Source organism: Echeneis naucrates, chromosome 19 (assembly GCF_900963305.1).
Source record: "Echeneis naucrates chromosome 19, fEcheNa1.1, whole genome shotgun sequence".
Taxonomy (NCBI): domain Eukaryota; kingdom Metazoa; phylum Chordata; class Actinopteri; order Carangiformes; family Echeneidae; genus Echeneis; species Echeneis naucrates.
The window spans coordinates 7,054,070-7,071,315 of NC_042529.1; the positions used below are offsets into that span (position 1 = coordinate 7,054,070).

General features: G+C 41.8%; 3 protein-coding genes across 3 annotated transcripts in view; all 3 read left to right on the forward strand.

The window, feature by feature from the left end:
- Positions 1–44: 44 nt before the first annotated feature.
- Positions 45–3,015, forward strand: LOC115060446 (FERM domain-containing protein 6-like). The gene is made up of 13 exons (XM_029528373.1): positions 45–116; positions 234–324; positions 440–519; positions 618–676; positions 781–1,003; positions 1,091–1,246; positions 1,471–1,536; positions 1,629–1,697; positions 1,804–2,011; positions 2,294–2,458; positions 2,639–2,767; positions 2,867–2,889; positions 2,974–3,015. The coding sequence occupies exons 1-13, from the start codon at positions 45–47 to the stop codon at positions 3,013–3,015; spliced, it is 1,383 nt and encodes a 460-aa protein (XP_029384233.1).
- Positions 3,016–3,683: 668 nt separating this feature from the next.
- ghdc (GH3 domain containing) lies at positions 3,684–9,431 on the forward strand. Its single transcript, XM_029527696.1, has 11 exons — positions 3,684–3,899; positions 4,070–4,348; positions 4,801–4,997; positions 5,318–5,512; positions 5,613–5,732; positions 5,835–6,132; positions 6,814–7,003; positions 7,352–7,423; positions 7,519–7,652; positions 7,752–7,840; positions 7,946–9,431. Exons 1-11 carry the CDS (start codon positions 3,815–3,817, stop codon positions 8,165–8,167), a joined length of 1,881 nt encoding a protein of 626 aa, XP_029383556.1. The 5' UTR covers positions 3,684–3,814; the 3' UTR covers positions 8,168–9,431.
- Positions 9,432–10,665: 1,234 nt separating this feature from the next.
- kcnh4b (potassium voltage-gated channel, subfamily H (eag-related), member 4b) overlaps positions 10,666–17,246 on the forward strand; it is a 32,340-nt gene continuing 25,759 nt past the window's right edge. Inside the window, exons 1-2 of the mRNA XM_029527365.1 lie at positions 10,666–10,760; positions 11,870–12,621. Of these exons, the coding sequence (XP_029383225.1) occupies positions 12,546–12,621 (76 nt within the window). The 5' untranslated portion in view covers positions 10,666–10,760; positions 11,870–12,545. The remainder of the gene's footprint in view (positions 10,761–11,869; positions 12,622–17,246) is intronic.

Here is a 17,246-nt window from a genome sequence, read left to right on the forward strand (position 1 = left end):
TGAGAAGAGGATATATGAGGACAGAGACAGAAGATACTGTGACGATGAGGACACAACGGAGAAGACAGGTGTGCATCCTTTTACCCAACAAGCAGCATCTGGACTGTACTGTTGGGGTGAGTGGCTTCGTCACAAAATCCTCTTCCTGATTTTACCCTAAATTAAATTAAATACAAAATTAGTGTGAAAGCCCAGCCATGCAGCTCTTGTTAGTCTTACTGTGTGTTTTTCAGGTAAAAGCCAGAGGCCATGAGCTGTTGACGGGTTTGTTGAAGCAGCTTGGTGTCGGTGACCTCCAAGTCTTCAGCCTGGCTGTTCTCAGAGGTCTGTCAGAGTCTGTGTGGGAGCTGAAGTGAAAATATTTACACTTCATTCATTGAGGAATGCTGGTTCTTAGGGATGGCGCTCATAATGAATGAACCAATTTATTTTTTGATAGATAATGAATACCTCTTTCTTGATTTGGGGCAAAAACTGAGGAAGTACTTTGGCAAAAGCTGGAGCAGAGGCTCCACAACAGTAAGTATCCTCACTCTGCTTTTTATCATCTGATCACTTAATGATCATGCTGAAACCTTAAAATAAATCATATATTTGTTTGACTCTTTCACATTCAGGTCCCATTCATCACATTTCTGAGAGTGCAGCATTATGTAGAGAATGGGCAGCTTATATTGTGAGTTGAACTTGCACTCATGCCACTGAAGTTATTCTGCATTTATTATTAGAGCTTCGGGAAACAGATCTGATCTTTGTGATTCCATCTCCACTTTGTTTCAGGAGCAGCAGAGTCCAACAGCTCTATTACACTGAGCTGAGGCAGAAGGTGCTGCACTCAGAGAGCCACCATCAGGAAGCCTTGTTCTTCCAGCTGGCAGCTTCTGCGCTTCAAGCTGAAGTTGGAGATCTGGAGCAGAGAGAGGGGAATGAAGAAGAGAAGGAACAAAGGCAGGAGAGACTACGCAGATGTTACTTTCTTCCTGAAGATTACTTCCCTTCCTGGGTAAAAATACAAAAAATAAATAAAGTGTGACGCTGCAAGCCCAATCAGAAAAATCCTTCAATTCAGCATTTGCACTTGTGTCCTCAGCTGATAAAGCGACGTGGGCGAGATTACCTGCTCCAACACTGTCCTCTGCTGCATGGTGAGCTGAGAGGTATCTCCCAGAGACAAGCTGTCCTGCAGTTTATCAAAGAGGCCAGCAGCCTGCAGGATGGAGCTGTCACGTTCTACAGAATGAGACAGGTCGGTCTGCAGTAGACAGAGGAAAACCATCAAAAGTCTCTAATCATAACAGGAATTATATTCATCCTGTTATGATGAGACTAACCAGGAATTTAGTCTGATGCCTGGCATGATGAGAAAACTGTTTGGCTTCATCTTGCGTTCCTGCACCTATTCAACGGATGAAACATACGTTCATGTTTCATAAATTAAATTCTGTTTTTCATCTGATCTTTCATGCGTAGGAAAAAAAAGAGCTGAAAAGTTCGATCCACCTTGGTGTAACAGTGAAAGGAGTCCATATTTATCAGGTGGGTCATCCTCAGTGACAGACAACCTTTTTGCATGTACGCATGTAGTAGGCTTGTCTTATAAATGTGAACTGTTGTGATTTTGTTTCAAGGGGGTGGAAGGAAAACTTTGTCCCTTGTATAATTTTTCCTGGACTGAAATCGACCGATTCACTTTCCAGGTTGGTTCTAAAATCACTGCACACACCAAAGAATGTTTTAACTGAAATAGACTTACCCGTTGACTGCTATACAACACCAGCTCTCTCTCTCTTCGTTGCTCTCCAGGGCAGCAGGTTTGAAATAGCTGCAGTGGGTTCGCTGTGCCTGCCAAAGCTGGTGTATTACACTCAATCAGCCTTTCACTCCAAACATGTCCTGAAACACCTCAGCGACTGTCACCGTGTCCACATCAACACCAGAGATGCAGTCAACTACATCAGTCAGCTGGAAGACATGCAGGGTCAGCAGGCCCATCTCCTGCACGTTACAACTTGTTTTCTTTTGTATAACACCTGCAATCTCAAATAAAGTCATTGTTTGGTCATTATTTCAGCCTCATCAAATATTAATATTGATTTGAATTGGTCCATTTAAGCCTCATCTTAATCAGTTTTTCACTCCAGTCCTTGGGGCAACCATCTAAGACCTGTTATTTTGTCCCCAAGCTACAACAATATTAACAAGTAATGAAAAAAGGAATTAGCGCAGGACTTGTTTCTTACATAATCATAATGCTAATTTGTTGTTTTCCTTTTTTCTTGGTCTGTATCTGCAGCCCGTCAGTTCTACAAAGAGGCTTACATCTGCGACATGTCGCGATTAAGACAGAGACTTCAAAGCAGAAGCCAGACATCCTCCACGTCTGACTGCAGCGTTGCAGTGGGATCAATCACAGCCTGGTACAGAGAGGAGGACGGAGAAGATGAAGGCTCTGTCACAGGTCAGCTGGAAAGAAAAGAGGTCCAAGAACTATCCCTGTTTAAATATATTTGGCAACTACTTCTCTATTCCTATATACTATTCCCAGAGGCTTCCTTAGAATACATAATAAGTTAGAATAAAGATAAATAAGCATGAAACCAAGAGTGCGCACTGAGCATGTCTGTGTTTGCTGTGGCAGAGTTTGAGTTTTGCAGTGATGAATCAGAGGAGGTTTTTGTTGACAACCCAGCTGAAGTGTCCTGGCTGGCTGAGCTGGTCCATGGCGTCTCGGTCGATGGACCCTTGGCGTTACCTGCCCCTTGGACAGGTTAGTTACAAACAGAAACCTCAATGACATTATGAGCTCATCTTAAATTTATTGCATATTTATCACTTACACCATATTGTTTTTTCTTCCCACGATCAGCTGTCACCATGGAAATGATGCAGGTGAGTGAGCTTTAGATTTCTCTGACTGATCATTTCCAGCAGTCCTGCATCAAAGGTTTCTGTGTCCTCTCTGATCTTTTGCAGTTTCTGAGGGGGACAGCTGATGAAGGGGTTTCAGTGGACTAATATACAACCAGAAAAAGGACTAATTACATGTTCTGCAACTCAAGACAAGACCTCTCATATTACTGCGCTGATGCTCACATTGTCCTTCAAATCAGTAATTCTCGACCTGACAACCGACCAGCAACATTTACTCGCCAAATGCCTTCAATATCCTTCATGTAGTAATTCATAGGAACATATATTTTGATATATGATATTTATATGATATTTTCATCAATTTATATTTCTTTATGGCCGGATTGTATCCATGTTTTGCTTTAAATTTATTTTTGAATTGATTTTTACGTCCAGTTTGGAGAAAAAAAAATCATCAACATAATAAATTACATATTTGAATAAATAAAATGTAATAAAATAAAGGCATGTTATTCAAAATTTGCCTCTGGACTTTCCACGTGGTGGTATATCAAAATAAATTACTTTTGAGCGTGACATGTTTGCTTTTGTCTGTTGATTTTTTAGGGTTTGTATTGACTGTATATAAAAATATGATAATACATACATTATATACAGTGAAATATTAAACAAAATTATTAATGGAATTATTATACATAACCAAAAGTGAGTTGATATTTTCATATCTGATAAATATCTTAGTAATCAGTTTACGAGGAGAGCGGGACTGACTACGTCATAGGAGAGTCAACCAATCGGCGACAGGCTGTAACCAAAACACGGAAGCGTCTCCAACAGTCAGGAAAGGAAAAGTTAAAGTGACTTCCTCTGACACATAAATGTAGCCTGAGCCTTGTGTAGAAGGAAAACAACATTACAAAGTAGGTCAGGTCGTTTTGTCTAAATGGCTTCCTGCCGGCTTCGCGTTGTTGTGCCGCTGTGTGTTGTGATTTTATCGGTTGCTGTCGCCATCGTCGGCCGGACGGAGGGTAGGTGGATCGGATATGATGCAGCCTGATGTGACAGATGACGGGGCCCTGGAGGAGCAGCAGTGTGTAGCTGTGTGTAGGTGACTAAATCAAAAAGGTAAAAGGTAAACACAGACTAACAGCGGCCCCTGCCGGCTCTCTGCCCGTGTGTGCTCCTTGTGTAACTCCAGGACTGCCCGCCGCCCTCGGCGTCTGCTCCCTGGCCGGGATGGCTCTGCTCTGGAGGGGCGTCAGGTCGAAGATGGAGGGCGATAACCGGACGGTCGGCGGCCTTCTGACTCAGTATCTGGGTGTGAAGGCTTTGGGCTGGCTGGGCAGGAGACAGAGAAGGAAACTTGAAGCCGACACGCTCAATGTGAGGCAGGTCCAAGAGGAGACTCTGCTGAAGCGCCTGCGTAAAAATGCCAACACAATGTATGGGAGACAGTTCGACTTCCGCTCAATCAATGGTAAGAAAAACTGGAAATTTCAAACGTGTCTGCACTCGGTGCAAGAAAATACCCAGCACATGTGTTGACACCAGCTCTCACACACAGATACTCCCCCTGATTTACGGTGATGTAATGTATGCTGCCTAAACAGCAGGGGCGCAAAAGGTACCACTGAGGTCATGGCTCCAAATGTTCAGAGAGCCACCCCACTCCCGCTTCAGAGATTTTTGAATTGACCCATGGTCCAGCGGTTATTATGTGGAACTTCTCTCTTTGTTGAAAGATGAAAACAACTGTTCATTTAGATTTTCTGTGAGAACTTTATTTAATTTGACATATGGCAAAAAACATCAGCGGCTGAACCACTATGTATACGATTTTAATAACCTAAGATCTACATTATTTATTTTTTTTCACCTGCTGGGTTATTGGCTATTTAATCTGACATAGTTACACTGATATTGTTTTAGATAGCGTAAGCTTCCGGGCACGACATCCTGTCACCACCTATGAGCACTACAGAGAGCTCATCGGGCGCATCGCCACCGGAGAGCAGAAGGTGATCATTGCTGACAAACCGCTGATCCTGGCCATGACCTCTGGGACATCAGGACCTAGTGCCATGCTGCTCAGCACCAAAGACACCAACACTGAGTTCTTCCTGCAGGTGAAGCCACTGCTTGGCATTGATGATGTGTTGGCTCTGTTTTTGTTCTCCGCACGTTTGCATTGGTTTCCTCCCAGAGTCCAAAGACACCATGTGTGGGTTAACTGGTGACTCTTAAAATTCCTGTAGGTCTGAGTGTGAGTGGTTGTTTGTTTCTGTCTGTCTCTGTGTGTTGGCCCTGTTAGACTGGTGACCTGTCCAGGGTGTACCCTGCCCTCCCCCAATGTGAGCTGAGATTGGCTCCAGCATCCCTGTGACCTGGAAATGGATAAGTGGCAGAAGAAAAATGAATGACAAATGAATTTGTACTTTCCCATCAGGGAGTGACTGTGTGTTTGGATGCCATGCGCCAGGCGTTCCCCGCCACCGACAGCCTTCAGCGCACCACCAAATTCTTCTATTCACCCACTTTTCGGCAGTCTGAGGCCGGCATTCCTATTGGACCAAACTCATCCACGCCAGCATCCTCTCGTCACATGCTGAACCTCTACACCACCCCAGCACCAGCTTTTGAGGTGCAGTGAACATATTTGAGTAGTGTGGATGTCATGTCTTCACCACTCGATTAACACTCCAAAGCTGATTTTATGGTTTTATGGTTTTCTGTCTCTTCAGGTTCCCAGTGAGAAGGACACCCTCTACCTGCATCTGCTGTTTGCTCTGAAAGATCCCAGTGTGGGAACTCTGGAGTCCAACTTTGCCTCCACAGTTTTCTATGCTTTCAGTGCCCTACAGGTACAAGTTATTTACCTTCTGATTAGTTAAGAGAGGTATGTTAAAACCCTCAAAATGTATTAAATGATTTCAATTTTATGTGATCTCCTCTGTGTCCTGTAGGCTTGTTGGGAGGAGCTCGTGGAGGACATTGAACATGGGAAGGTCAGCAGTGCTCTCACTCTGGAGCCCAAAGTGAGGGCCCGGCTTGAAGCCCTGATGACGCCAGATCCCGAGAGAGCCACTCAGCTCCGAGCTCACTTCCGGGACGGCTTCAGAGGGATCGCCAAGCGGCTGTGGCCTCACCTTCACCTGGTGCTGGCCGTGGACTCAGGCTCTAATCAGATCTATGGGGCCTTGTTGAGAGAAAATTACTGCCAAGGGGTTCCTCTCTACTCACCCTTTTATGCTGCTACTGAAGGTAAGAACCAGTAGAAACCGCCGTGGGAACAACTGATGTGAATGATAAAGTGATAAATGTCAGTCTGACCTAGTAGATTCAGGTTGTTTGTGTCCTTCTCTGCTGCACAAACTCCCATAACCCATGGCCAAGAAAACTGAGCAACATCTCACTTCTTTTTTTGAGTTTTGATTTGATTTCCTGTGCATTGGTCTTGTTGATCTTCTGGCTTAAGAGAATTAAGTTGACTTTAAGTTGAAACACATTGCCCCACTGCCTTTATTTCCTCCACCTACACCTCAACACATCAATATCAATAGATGACAGAATTTTGGGAAAAAAAATTAATAAGATCAACAGAATCAGTGATTTCTAGTTACTTTACCATTTTGCTGTATACCAAGTCCTTCTGCTGGCAGATACATAAATGCAAATGAGTTGTGTACTTTCTTAATTGTTTGGTAATGAAGAAAATAAAGATGCATATTGGATTCTGATTTGTGGTGACAGTTTGTAATTCAGATGATTAATTGTTTGAGGTCTGGGCAGAAAAAAAACTAATTGAGAATTTTATATATATATATATATACATACATATATATATTTAAAATTATTATTATTATTATTATTATTATTATTATTATTTCTGTAATTTGCATGTTAGACCGTTATATAATTAACTAAATATATGGGCTTCTGCAGGTCTAATAGGTGTGAACTTGTGGCCTCAGGAGCCAAGCAGACGCTATCTGCTATGTCCTCGCTCCATGTTCTGTGAGTTCCTTCCAGAGAGCAGCCTGGAGGAGGAGACGCCCCAAACCCTCCTGATGGAGGAAGTGGAGGAAGGACAAAACTATGAACTTGTCATCACGAATGCTTCAGGACTCTTCAGGTATGAAGAATGTTTTTTGTTAATATTATTTATTTTTTGCCGACGCAGCCAGGCCCAGACATTTTCTTTTGTTTGTGGCCTTCAAGGTCAAAGTTTTAGTTTGAAAGGTAATTGCTATGTTATATTCCAAAATATCTTTTGGGATCCATATCCCACAATTACCTTGTCTCACAAATATTGTGATGTGCTTTCACTTGACATAAAACTATCATGACAGATGAAGAATGAGAAAGTTAATATCAAGAATTGTCCTCTGGCTGCATCAGACGACGTGGTATGCAGTTAGAATTTAAGATTGTACCATCAGTGACATTGATATTATGCTGTTTTTTTTTTTGTTTTTTCCAGATATTGCATTGGAGATATTGTAAAAGTAGTTGGCTTCCACAATCAGTGTCCCATTGTTGAGTTTCAGTACAGGTACAGTTAAACACAAGTGGATCATGCTGTGCTCAGTGTGCTGTATGTGTAGTTGTGTTGTAAAATATTTTCTGTCTGTTTCTGTCTCCTCTTAGACGAGGTCAGATGCTGAACGTTCGAGGGGAGAAGGTATCTGAAGCCTTGTTCCTTGATGCACTTAAGAAAGCTGTTGCTCAGTGGCCCGGCGCTCAGCTGATTGACTACTGCTGTGCTGAGAGTGGCATCCTGGGTAAAATGTCCCAAACTTTGACTTTGTAGGAACTCTTCTCAGGGGTCATTTAGGTTCAGTTTGCACAGTAATTGATCTTACTTTCCCTCTGTGTTGTAGAAGATTCAATAGGTGGCTCAGACCCGCATTACCAAGTGTTCATAGAGCTCAAAGGTGTGAGGAACCTCACAGAGGAACAGCGATACAAGGTAAGAAAATCCTATAAAGCAGCACAAATACACAGCAGGATCACACTTTATCCCTAAATCACTCTCTCTTGTCTCTGTCTGAATTGTTTCTTCTCTCCTTTCCAGCTGGACATCTGTCTCCAGCAGGGCTCAGCTGTCTATAGGTCTTTTCGTATCAAAGGCAGCATCGGCCCAATGAGGGTGCAGCTGGTGGCCGACGGTGCATTCAAGGAGCTTCGTAAGCAGATGATGGACTTCTCAAACACATCACCCAACACTTTCAAAATGCACCGAGTGCTGCGCAGGAAAGAATATGCAGCTTTCTTATTGGGAAAAACGGTTTCCTGAAACTTCCTGCTGTTGGGGATGGATGACAAAACTGATGGACATGTCTTTTATGATTATGATTTTTTATGATTAATTCTTTTATGAAAGAATTGGTGAATTTTGCTTTTAGCTAGCATTAAGACAAAGCACATCATTAACTTTTGACAGTTAAACATTTTCATTTGACTGGTTTATTTCCTCAAACATATTTATAATTATATTAAAGCAAACTTTTACTGTAAACTTGTTTAATTAACTTCGCTCTCCTCCATGACAGCCAACATTACACCAGTCTTGGGAAAGAAGCTTTGTGGCGTTGAGTTTTCGGGGCAGCTGGAGAAAAGAACATAAAAGAACCACTTCACTCACTTAATTGAATTTCTACCACTTATCTGTGTCCTGCAGTGAGCTGCTAATTTCTGCCCATTTTGAGTCCAGAGGACCATTCAGATGAGAAGTTTTGTTGCTTCTTGATGACTTGCAGAAAACCACTAGACGCCACTAGAGGGAGTAGTCATATAGCAGACACACTGTCTGTAATTTGCGCTGGCAACTCGAGGCACAGATTCATTACCTATCTGTCTCACGATCCCTTTTCTCTGAGATGGATTCTTGATAGTATCTCTATCCATGTTTTGATGCTGAATCCTATTACTGAGTCACAAAGCCAGTCAAACATAAAATCTGCATCTGAACTACAGTCAAAATACAGAATAATGGACATTTAGATGAAAGGTAGTGCTGGTTTAAATATGTAACTTTAACATGATTGTATTAAATGATATTTAATCCTGACTTATAGTTGAACATTTATCATTTTATCAGACATGGAAAAAAAAATCAGTATCTAAACATTTAACCAGCCCCCAACACAAGTCAGTTAGTCATGTGTCATGTATGCAGCGTGTCTCTTCAGGTCTCGCCAATCACAAAGTGGGCTAATATTTTTAGTCATGTCCCACTTCAGAAAAGATTTGACACTCACCACTCTGGATTTGTTTTGCCTTCACAGTGTGATCCGACCAAACCAGCGGTGATAGCAGCTAAATTTACCTGAAAGAAGCCAAGATCAAACAGCCTTTACATGAAGGGACGGAGGCTGAGAGGCCATTTCTTCTCAGTAAGCCTGAAACAGTTTAACTTGTAGTCACCTGAGGAAGTGAGCGTGCCTCATTTTCCTCATGTTCCCCAGCAGACCCCCCAATGTTAAACACCCCCAGAGGTAAAAAAAAAAAAAAAAAAACTAAACTAAAGTAACTAAGCAACTAAGCAAATTACAAAATGTGCCTTATTCACTGAGTGTTCACAAGATTGGGCTTTAAATGTTTTTTGTCTGTGGTTTTTATATTCTTTTTGAACTAATTCATTCCAATTAGCTTCTCAGAAATGTGAGCAACTGTGATAAAGTGAATGGCAATGAAGACAAACTTATTGCTGATGATGCTGTGTGTATTGTAAGAATACAATGCAGTTCCCAGTCATTTAATCCATGCTTTGATTGTTTTTTGGTTTTTTTTTTTCCTCTCTTTTTCGGTACAGATTTAGGTCTTTTTCCAGTTGGTGCTTAGTGAGATGGTGGTGTGTTTCTTCTCCTGCCATCCTCGCATGCTGCGAGGATTTACGCACAGTCATATAAACACAGCTTCTTTGCACATCTGCTCAGTCACAAGTTAATTCAATGTAAACAGCAGAGATTTGAGAATGACAGACGTGATTTCTCAATGGGTTTACCAAAGGAAAGAGTACGTGTTTAATTGAGAGCGGGGATATTGCATGTTGAATGAATGATGTGGCCTATGAGGCTTATCTATCTTACAGTTTAAATCAGGATTGGGACTGCAGCTTTCCATTCAGGTTTAAAATGGTAAGTAAGAGCTGTTACGGTAAATATCGATAAACAGTTACAAATTTGAATTTCTTTATGTTATACTAAGTGATATCCCCAAATTTTCACCTCCAGGAGACAAGCTAAGAACTGTGGGAAATGTAGTTGGGATTGCATTTGACGAGTTTTACTGTGCGTGAATGTCGTATTAGACTGTGGAGTAGATGGTGACCATGTTTAATGGATTAGCCTCTTTATTAGAGACAAGCAGAGATGGATGGACTACAAGAAGACTGAACAATGAGAAGCCATTAAAAATAAATAACAGCGAATAGCGGCCAGGGCTTGAATAGGATCTGAGATGGAAACAATACCCTGTTACAGTCTGCCACACAGTCTTTTACTTTCACTGTGTGCATTTTTTTCACCCAACCCCCCCCTTCCCCCAAATATAGCTCACCTGTGCAGCCTGGTGGATGAATTGCTTGATCTGTGCATTTTATTCACCTTTTGTCTAATGAATGAACCTTAATTATGAGTTTACAAAGCTTTGATATCTTTACGTTGAGATATCAAAGCAGAGTCTGAATTATATCTAGTTAGCAGCTTCATCCATTTATCCATTTCTTCCATCCATCATCCATTTCAACATTAAATTGCCCATACAATGATTATCATTGACCCCTTCTTATCTCAGGGATCTGCAGTTGTCTGCTGCAACTGTCAATCAAGATCACGTTCAAACTCACTCTTCACCGTGAAGATGATCAACTTCACTCTGGGCTTGAGGTAATGCCAACACTCAGCTCAGCATTTGAAAGGACCAATATCCTTGACAGAAACTTATTGATTTAAATGTTTTCCTCTTGTTTATTTTGACTTGTCCCTCTCTTTGCATTAAACTGTGAAGATATTTTTTCTTTTTCAAAAATTTCCAGCCATTGTTAATAAGGAAGTTACGGAGCAGGAAAAAAAACTGCTCTGGGTGTTCCTCTACCTTATATGTTCATCTATACAACCTCAAACTCCAGTTAAATCATGAGCCTTCTTCACATTTTCTGTGAAAAACTGAATAAATGTTAATATTAACTAGTTATGTTACACTTGTAAACAAAATATACATATATCTACACTTGTGCTGAAATTTGGAAGAAAACATCTAATGAGGTTTCTTAAATTTGTTTGCCATCTTTAATTTTGCACGTCGTGTGACAATAATTACATTAATGGAAGGTTCATCTTTCCTAGATTACTGTAAAATCTAATGAGATTACTGTTGACAAAGTTCATTAAAAATTGACAACATATGTTTTAAGCTAAGCATCAATATCAAGAGCCATTTCTCTCATCAGCTAAGTCAAAGTGAGCTAAGATGCAACATTACTTTGGTGTGTTTAGCATCAAGTCCTCATGAAAAACATCTCCAGGCTTATCCTTTTAATCCGCTCTTAGCGGCTTTTATCCCAGAGCTTTAATTTTCTCATGAGGATACTGTAGAGGCTATGAGGACAACAGTGACCATCCAGAAGAGACAAGTTTCAAACTGTAAAATTCTAGGAATGGGATTTTACAGCTCATTCAACTCCTTCACTTAGCAAAATATAAGAAAAAAAAAAACTTCCCTCAAGTCACACTTCCATGAAAGAAAAGCACAATAGGACACAGTCCACCTGAATACAATAGGCTGCATTGACTGACGCGTGGGTAATCAATCTTGTCTTGATTTGCAGACATTCGCACAAAAGCCATGTGCTGATAGTAGCACTATGGGGTGTAATGGTGCTGTCACCTGCTCCAAAAGAATCCTCCCTCCTTCCTCTACCTCCCTCTTCCTGCTCTCAAACCAATGCACTCTCTGTCTCTCTCGCTCTCTCTCTCTCTCTCTACCCCTGACACAGATGAAACAGGTCCCCACAGAGGATGGCAGCATCTCATTGGCTGGGATATCACAGGAATGGATGGTAGCAGCAGTAAGACAGACAGAGAGAGGGAGAAAGCTCAAGAAGATGCAACTAATCAGCCACGGCATCCTAACAGAGCACTGAGCTGCGGGATGAGAGAGTGTGGACACATGCTGTCTTTGTTTTTGTTTTTTATCTTGCAGGTTCTTGTTCCCCCTCTAGATGGAAAACACGGTGGACTTAAAGGATAACTTCATCCATGTTGCTGCTGGAATGCGCTCTCGGACTGAAAGGTGCAGGCAAGTAACAGCTGGGCTGACAGATCTGAAGCTCTTTGGATCTCAGCGTCACCTGGACATGATCCCTCCTTATTGACTGAGCAGCTGCTGGTGATTGCTACTGTTTTCTACTTATCTGAGCTGCCCACGCCCGAACCCCTGCATTGTTCATGTGAGCTATTTTAGTCTTCCCAGGCTGCACTATTGTCTTTGGGACAGAAACAGCTCAGTGAAGGGTGGCTGGTTTTCCTGTAAATGTGTGACTCCACAACTGCCACTAAACTGTCACCCTCAAAGTCCCCTGCACCTGCTGAGAGCCCCTGGAAACCACCTGCTCTGATTCTGGGATGGTGTGACTTCGAACCAGCTCTTGGCCATCCCACATCTGGGTCAAGATGCCGGTGATGAAGGGCCTCCTGGCCCCCCAGAATACCTTTCTGGACACCATCGCGACACGCTTTGATGGCACCCGTAAGTACAGTGGAAACACAGTCTATTCTGTTGTTCACCTCAAAATGAGTACAATTTTTGTACTTTAAAGTGGCTCACTATGTAATTGCAGCATTTCTGTTTTTAGTCTGGCTGGGGTTGTGTGACATCTCCTTGTTCTCTCATTACATGACTCGCTGGTTGCAATGTGCCTGATGGGTTTGGGTTTTTGCTGTTTTTTTTTTTTTTTTTCTTCTTTCTGAGTCAGCCAGAAATTCACACATTTATGTCATTTCATCAACTGCTTTCAACCAGGAAACTTCCATGTGGATTTACTGATGCCAATCGCTGCTGGTGGCAGTGAGATTTTTTTGAAAAAAGTTTCTGCCTGCTTTTACAGCAGAGGCGCAAGCAGAAAATAGAACCTGAAAAATCATGCTGCCTTTTTAAATGTATTTCATATGGTAAGCTCCAAACTCGCCGCTGCAGCCATTAGGCAACACTGCCACTTCTGTTTGGCTGGTGTCTCTTGTTTTTTACCTTGTGCCACCTCAGGGGAGGTTGTGGCTCGTAAACAAATACAGTGGGGACGTCTGTGCTTGCTTGTCAATTCAGCCTGTGCTCCCTTAGTCAGTTAAAGTGGTTTGAATGCACAGCTTTTTCACAGTTATTCTCCATGCTGGGTCTCAGTTCAACTTGGGGGAAATAAACACTGTGAAATGGTTGACATTACTGTATAATTGATGTGCAGAGAGTGCAATTATAGCTTTAACTTGTGAGTCTGCCATCCTAATGAGATGCTAGAGGATCTCTGGAGAGCTTAAAGGACTAATATGTTGCTCATCAGGAATTGTTGTAATATCTGTACGATGACTATTTAAAAATACAATTTAGGAGGTTTCTAAGACAACAGTGAACACGCAGTGAATCCAGATATGTGAGCTGAACACAGTTCAGCTGCAGAACTCTAGGTCATGCCCTCATGCTGCAGCTACCCAGCTGAAGAGTCTTTCAGCTAAATTAGCCCTCTGCCAACTCCAGGGGGGCTGCTTGCTAGTTGAACCTCCTCTCTGACCTCCTTGTTTGAAGAACCTACAGGCAAAGAAACGCTTCTTTTTATGATGCCATCTTTTCTATTGAGCAATACAATTTTCCAAAGAGACTGATTATATTTGTTTAAGAAAAAACCTTCCTGGTCCACCATTTTCTGTTGCTGTTGTTATGTTTAGTCGTCGGTGGTACGAATGTGTAGTGCTTCTTTACACGCAGTTGTGTTTCAGCCCTACAGCGTTATTACAGCTCTGGACAGCTGAGCCCACATCCACCACTTTGCAGCAAACTTACACTGCTTCAAATAATTTCATATTCTCATCATTCAAGTCAAGTTTAAAATCTTCTGTGAAGCTTATTCTCCCTCCTATTGGCCAGATAATGGACATTTTTGAGCAACTGGTAGACAGCAGGACACATATTTTCTACTACATGCCAGTTTTTGCCACTTCTAAGAAATTATCATGGCCACCATAAGGCTGTAGTCTCCTAGAGGAGTGGCAGTGTGCCCGTGTCTCAAAATAACTTCCTCCTTGTTTCCGGGGCAACAGGGTCCCGCCACTTGACGTGGATGATGCTTGAAGACTTTGGTCTTTCAGCAAGAAATGGTCTGTCAAAGAGAAAACAATTGAACGTTCTTTTCCCAATCAAAGACTTCTAGAGGGAAGATGGTCTCTTGTTTTGGAAAGGTGAGCCTTACAACAAGTGGCATTGTGGGTAGTCCAGGTGCAATACCTTTTAAGTATGGCTTCACAATGGCTACAACCAGCTTTAGCTTACGGAGGATTTCCATTTTTGCATAGAAATAATTTATAAAAGGTTTCTTAAAGCTTAGAAATAAGATAGAATTTTTTGATGTTTAGAAATGTATCTCACTGAGCAGTGTTTGACACCGGAAGGCTGTTTTTGCGTTAATCTGTGGAATTTTATTTTATTTCTTATTTTTTTCAAAGTCCGTTATAAGACAAATGTTACATCTTAAAACACGACTCTCTGCTTGTCCCTTGCAGTTGATACTTTGTCTTTAAAGTTCATTGCCAAACTAGATTTCTTTTATGCAACCACCAAAATGCTGGCTGTAACAAGTTTGATGTAATTGCATAATATGAAATATAGCTCAGCAAAAATTCTTTCAAATCAGCAAAATAACAAACAACACTTCTGCGGACAGAGTAGCAAAACAGTGTCAACTATTTAGTTGAAGGTGTCACTCCAACATTTTCCCTATCTGGCCCTCCGTTGACCGTACAAATGTAATTTGTCACCATGTATCTATTCTATAATTTACATGTTACTGTGTAAAATAACCTGACACTCATTTTGAAAAGGTGATTTTAAAAAGTTTTCAAAAGTCAATATTGGCTTTAAACTAAAATTAAATTTTACCTAAATTTTTCAAGTAATAATTACATAATGCCATCCATTATTTAGCCTGTTTATCCAATAGGGCCGCTGGGGCCTGGATCGTCTCCCATCTGACGTTGGATGAGGGTGGAGTACCCCCTGGACAGGCTCTCAGTCAGACACAGCTGACATGTAGAAACGCACTGAGGCAAACAGGCATCACATTCACACATGCCTAATTCGAGTCACCAATTAAGCTGAGCATGTTTGACTTTGGATTCTGGGAAGAAGCCTGAGTACTTAAAGGGAAGCCATACAGGCAGAGAAGATGTAGACAGCGCACAGAGGTTCCACCGTACAAGGCTCTTGCTGCAAAAAAAAAAAAAAATAAAAAAAATAAAATAGAAACCACAACTGCTGACTCTGCCACTGTGCAGTCAAACATGTTCGAAATTACATCATCAAAACATTCAGTAAACACGACCCTCACCTTGTCTGGAACATTTCAATAAGTGCAGTTTATATCAGACATCATTGTCCTATTGCATTGTCTTTTTCCCAGCATGCCTACATTATTAACAGAAGACCACACTCTGCCTTTGTGTAAGCTCACCTACCGGCATATTTGGCTTTAAAAGCGCTGACATTTAGCGCCAACATTCCATATTTTCACATGTAATTGTTTAATTTCCCCGGTGTATCGCTCTGAGAGTCATTTTCACAGTTATTGATTGGACTTTGCTTGACCTTATAAATAACATTTATGAACACTGAAAGCAAATTTAGTTTGATGTTAATTTAACATCCTGGACAGAGGAAATTGCTCATCTGTAAACTTACAGACTCAAGCACAAGTAAAACGTCAGAACAGGTTAAGTTAGTAACCTTTTGCACTGCACAGCACAGTTTTTGGCCCATGGCAATGTCAGTCTTCCTGTTTCCCAAAGGAAATATGTGCATGTGTGTGTGCAATAGTGTGACCTGGGCTCAGGGCTTTGTATTTGTCATGTGTTTCTATCTGGAGTATGCTGATTTGACATAAGTGCCTGCTTGTGACAATCATCTGGTCCCTTGAGCAAAATTGTCAGAGGTCAAAGATCAGGGTCAGGTTAAAGAAAAGCACTGCTTGAGTTTAGCTTTAGGGTACATCAGCAGGGCAGATGTTTGTTGCCACAAAGGCTAAAATCCAGTGACAACCCTGTTCTGTGCACGTTGTGTGTGTGAAACAACACGCATGCATGTCCTTTACGTCTATTCCCACCTCCCGCTTTTACACGACCTCCCTGGTAGCATTTTAACATTGACATCGCCTTGCGGGGCTGTGTAAGATAAGAACCGGGTTTAAATCCCCCCTAAACACTTTTCTGTTAAAAGGAACCAAAGGGGAGACAGGGAGGACTGTCAGATTGAACCTTTTGTGAGCTCATTGTTATCCAGCTGACAAACAGGTCTTAATAGACAGCTACAAAGGCCAGAACACTGCAGAGAGAGGCAAACGGCTCGCTGAAGCTATTGTGTTAGTTTAACAGGTGCCACGTTTGATCCCAGCATTGATTTGTGATTGTCAAAGTCCTTCATTGATACTGACATCCGCCAGTAATGAGAAGGATTTTATTCATCCTCCTAAAAATTTGTTCTCAGAGTAACGCACGGAAACCTTGATCAGCAGATCTGTACTTGACACAGCAGCTCCACCTCCATCCATGTAGGTGTGAGTAGGTGTGAGGCTTTGGAAAGCACTTGGCACCGTTCTCAGAATGAAGGTGCTACATAACTCCAGTTTCTGCCATTCACAGGATTCAGATACAACAGCACAGATACTTTTTTCAAACAAGCTCCTGGCTCCAGATGTTGTCAGGTAAAACTGTTGACTGTTATCCAAATAAATGACTATTTGCACGGACTCTCCTCATCGTTATTTTCTAGACTGATGACCTTGCCTCTCCAAGTCCACTTCTCCTTGTGCTCTGCCCCAGTAAGTAATTACAGGCTAGTGGATGGTAATTAGCTGCTGATGCAAAGGCCAAGTCTTGTGGGCTTAGTTTTTTATACACTGAGGAGCTCGAGCAACATGAACACGATGCAGGCGGCTTGTTGCTAGCAGTAGCATGCAGTATTATCATGTCAGATTACAGTTGTAGCAAGTCAGCACAGATGTGTAATTAAGGAAGCTGGCTCAGCGGAGCGGCCACTCGAAGCAATATCCCTGAGAGGATTATTGCTTAAGAACTGAGGCATTGTCACGATCACATACACACACACACACACACAAA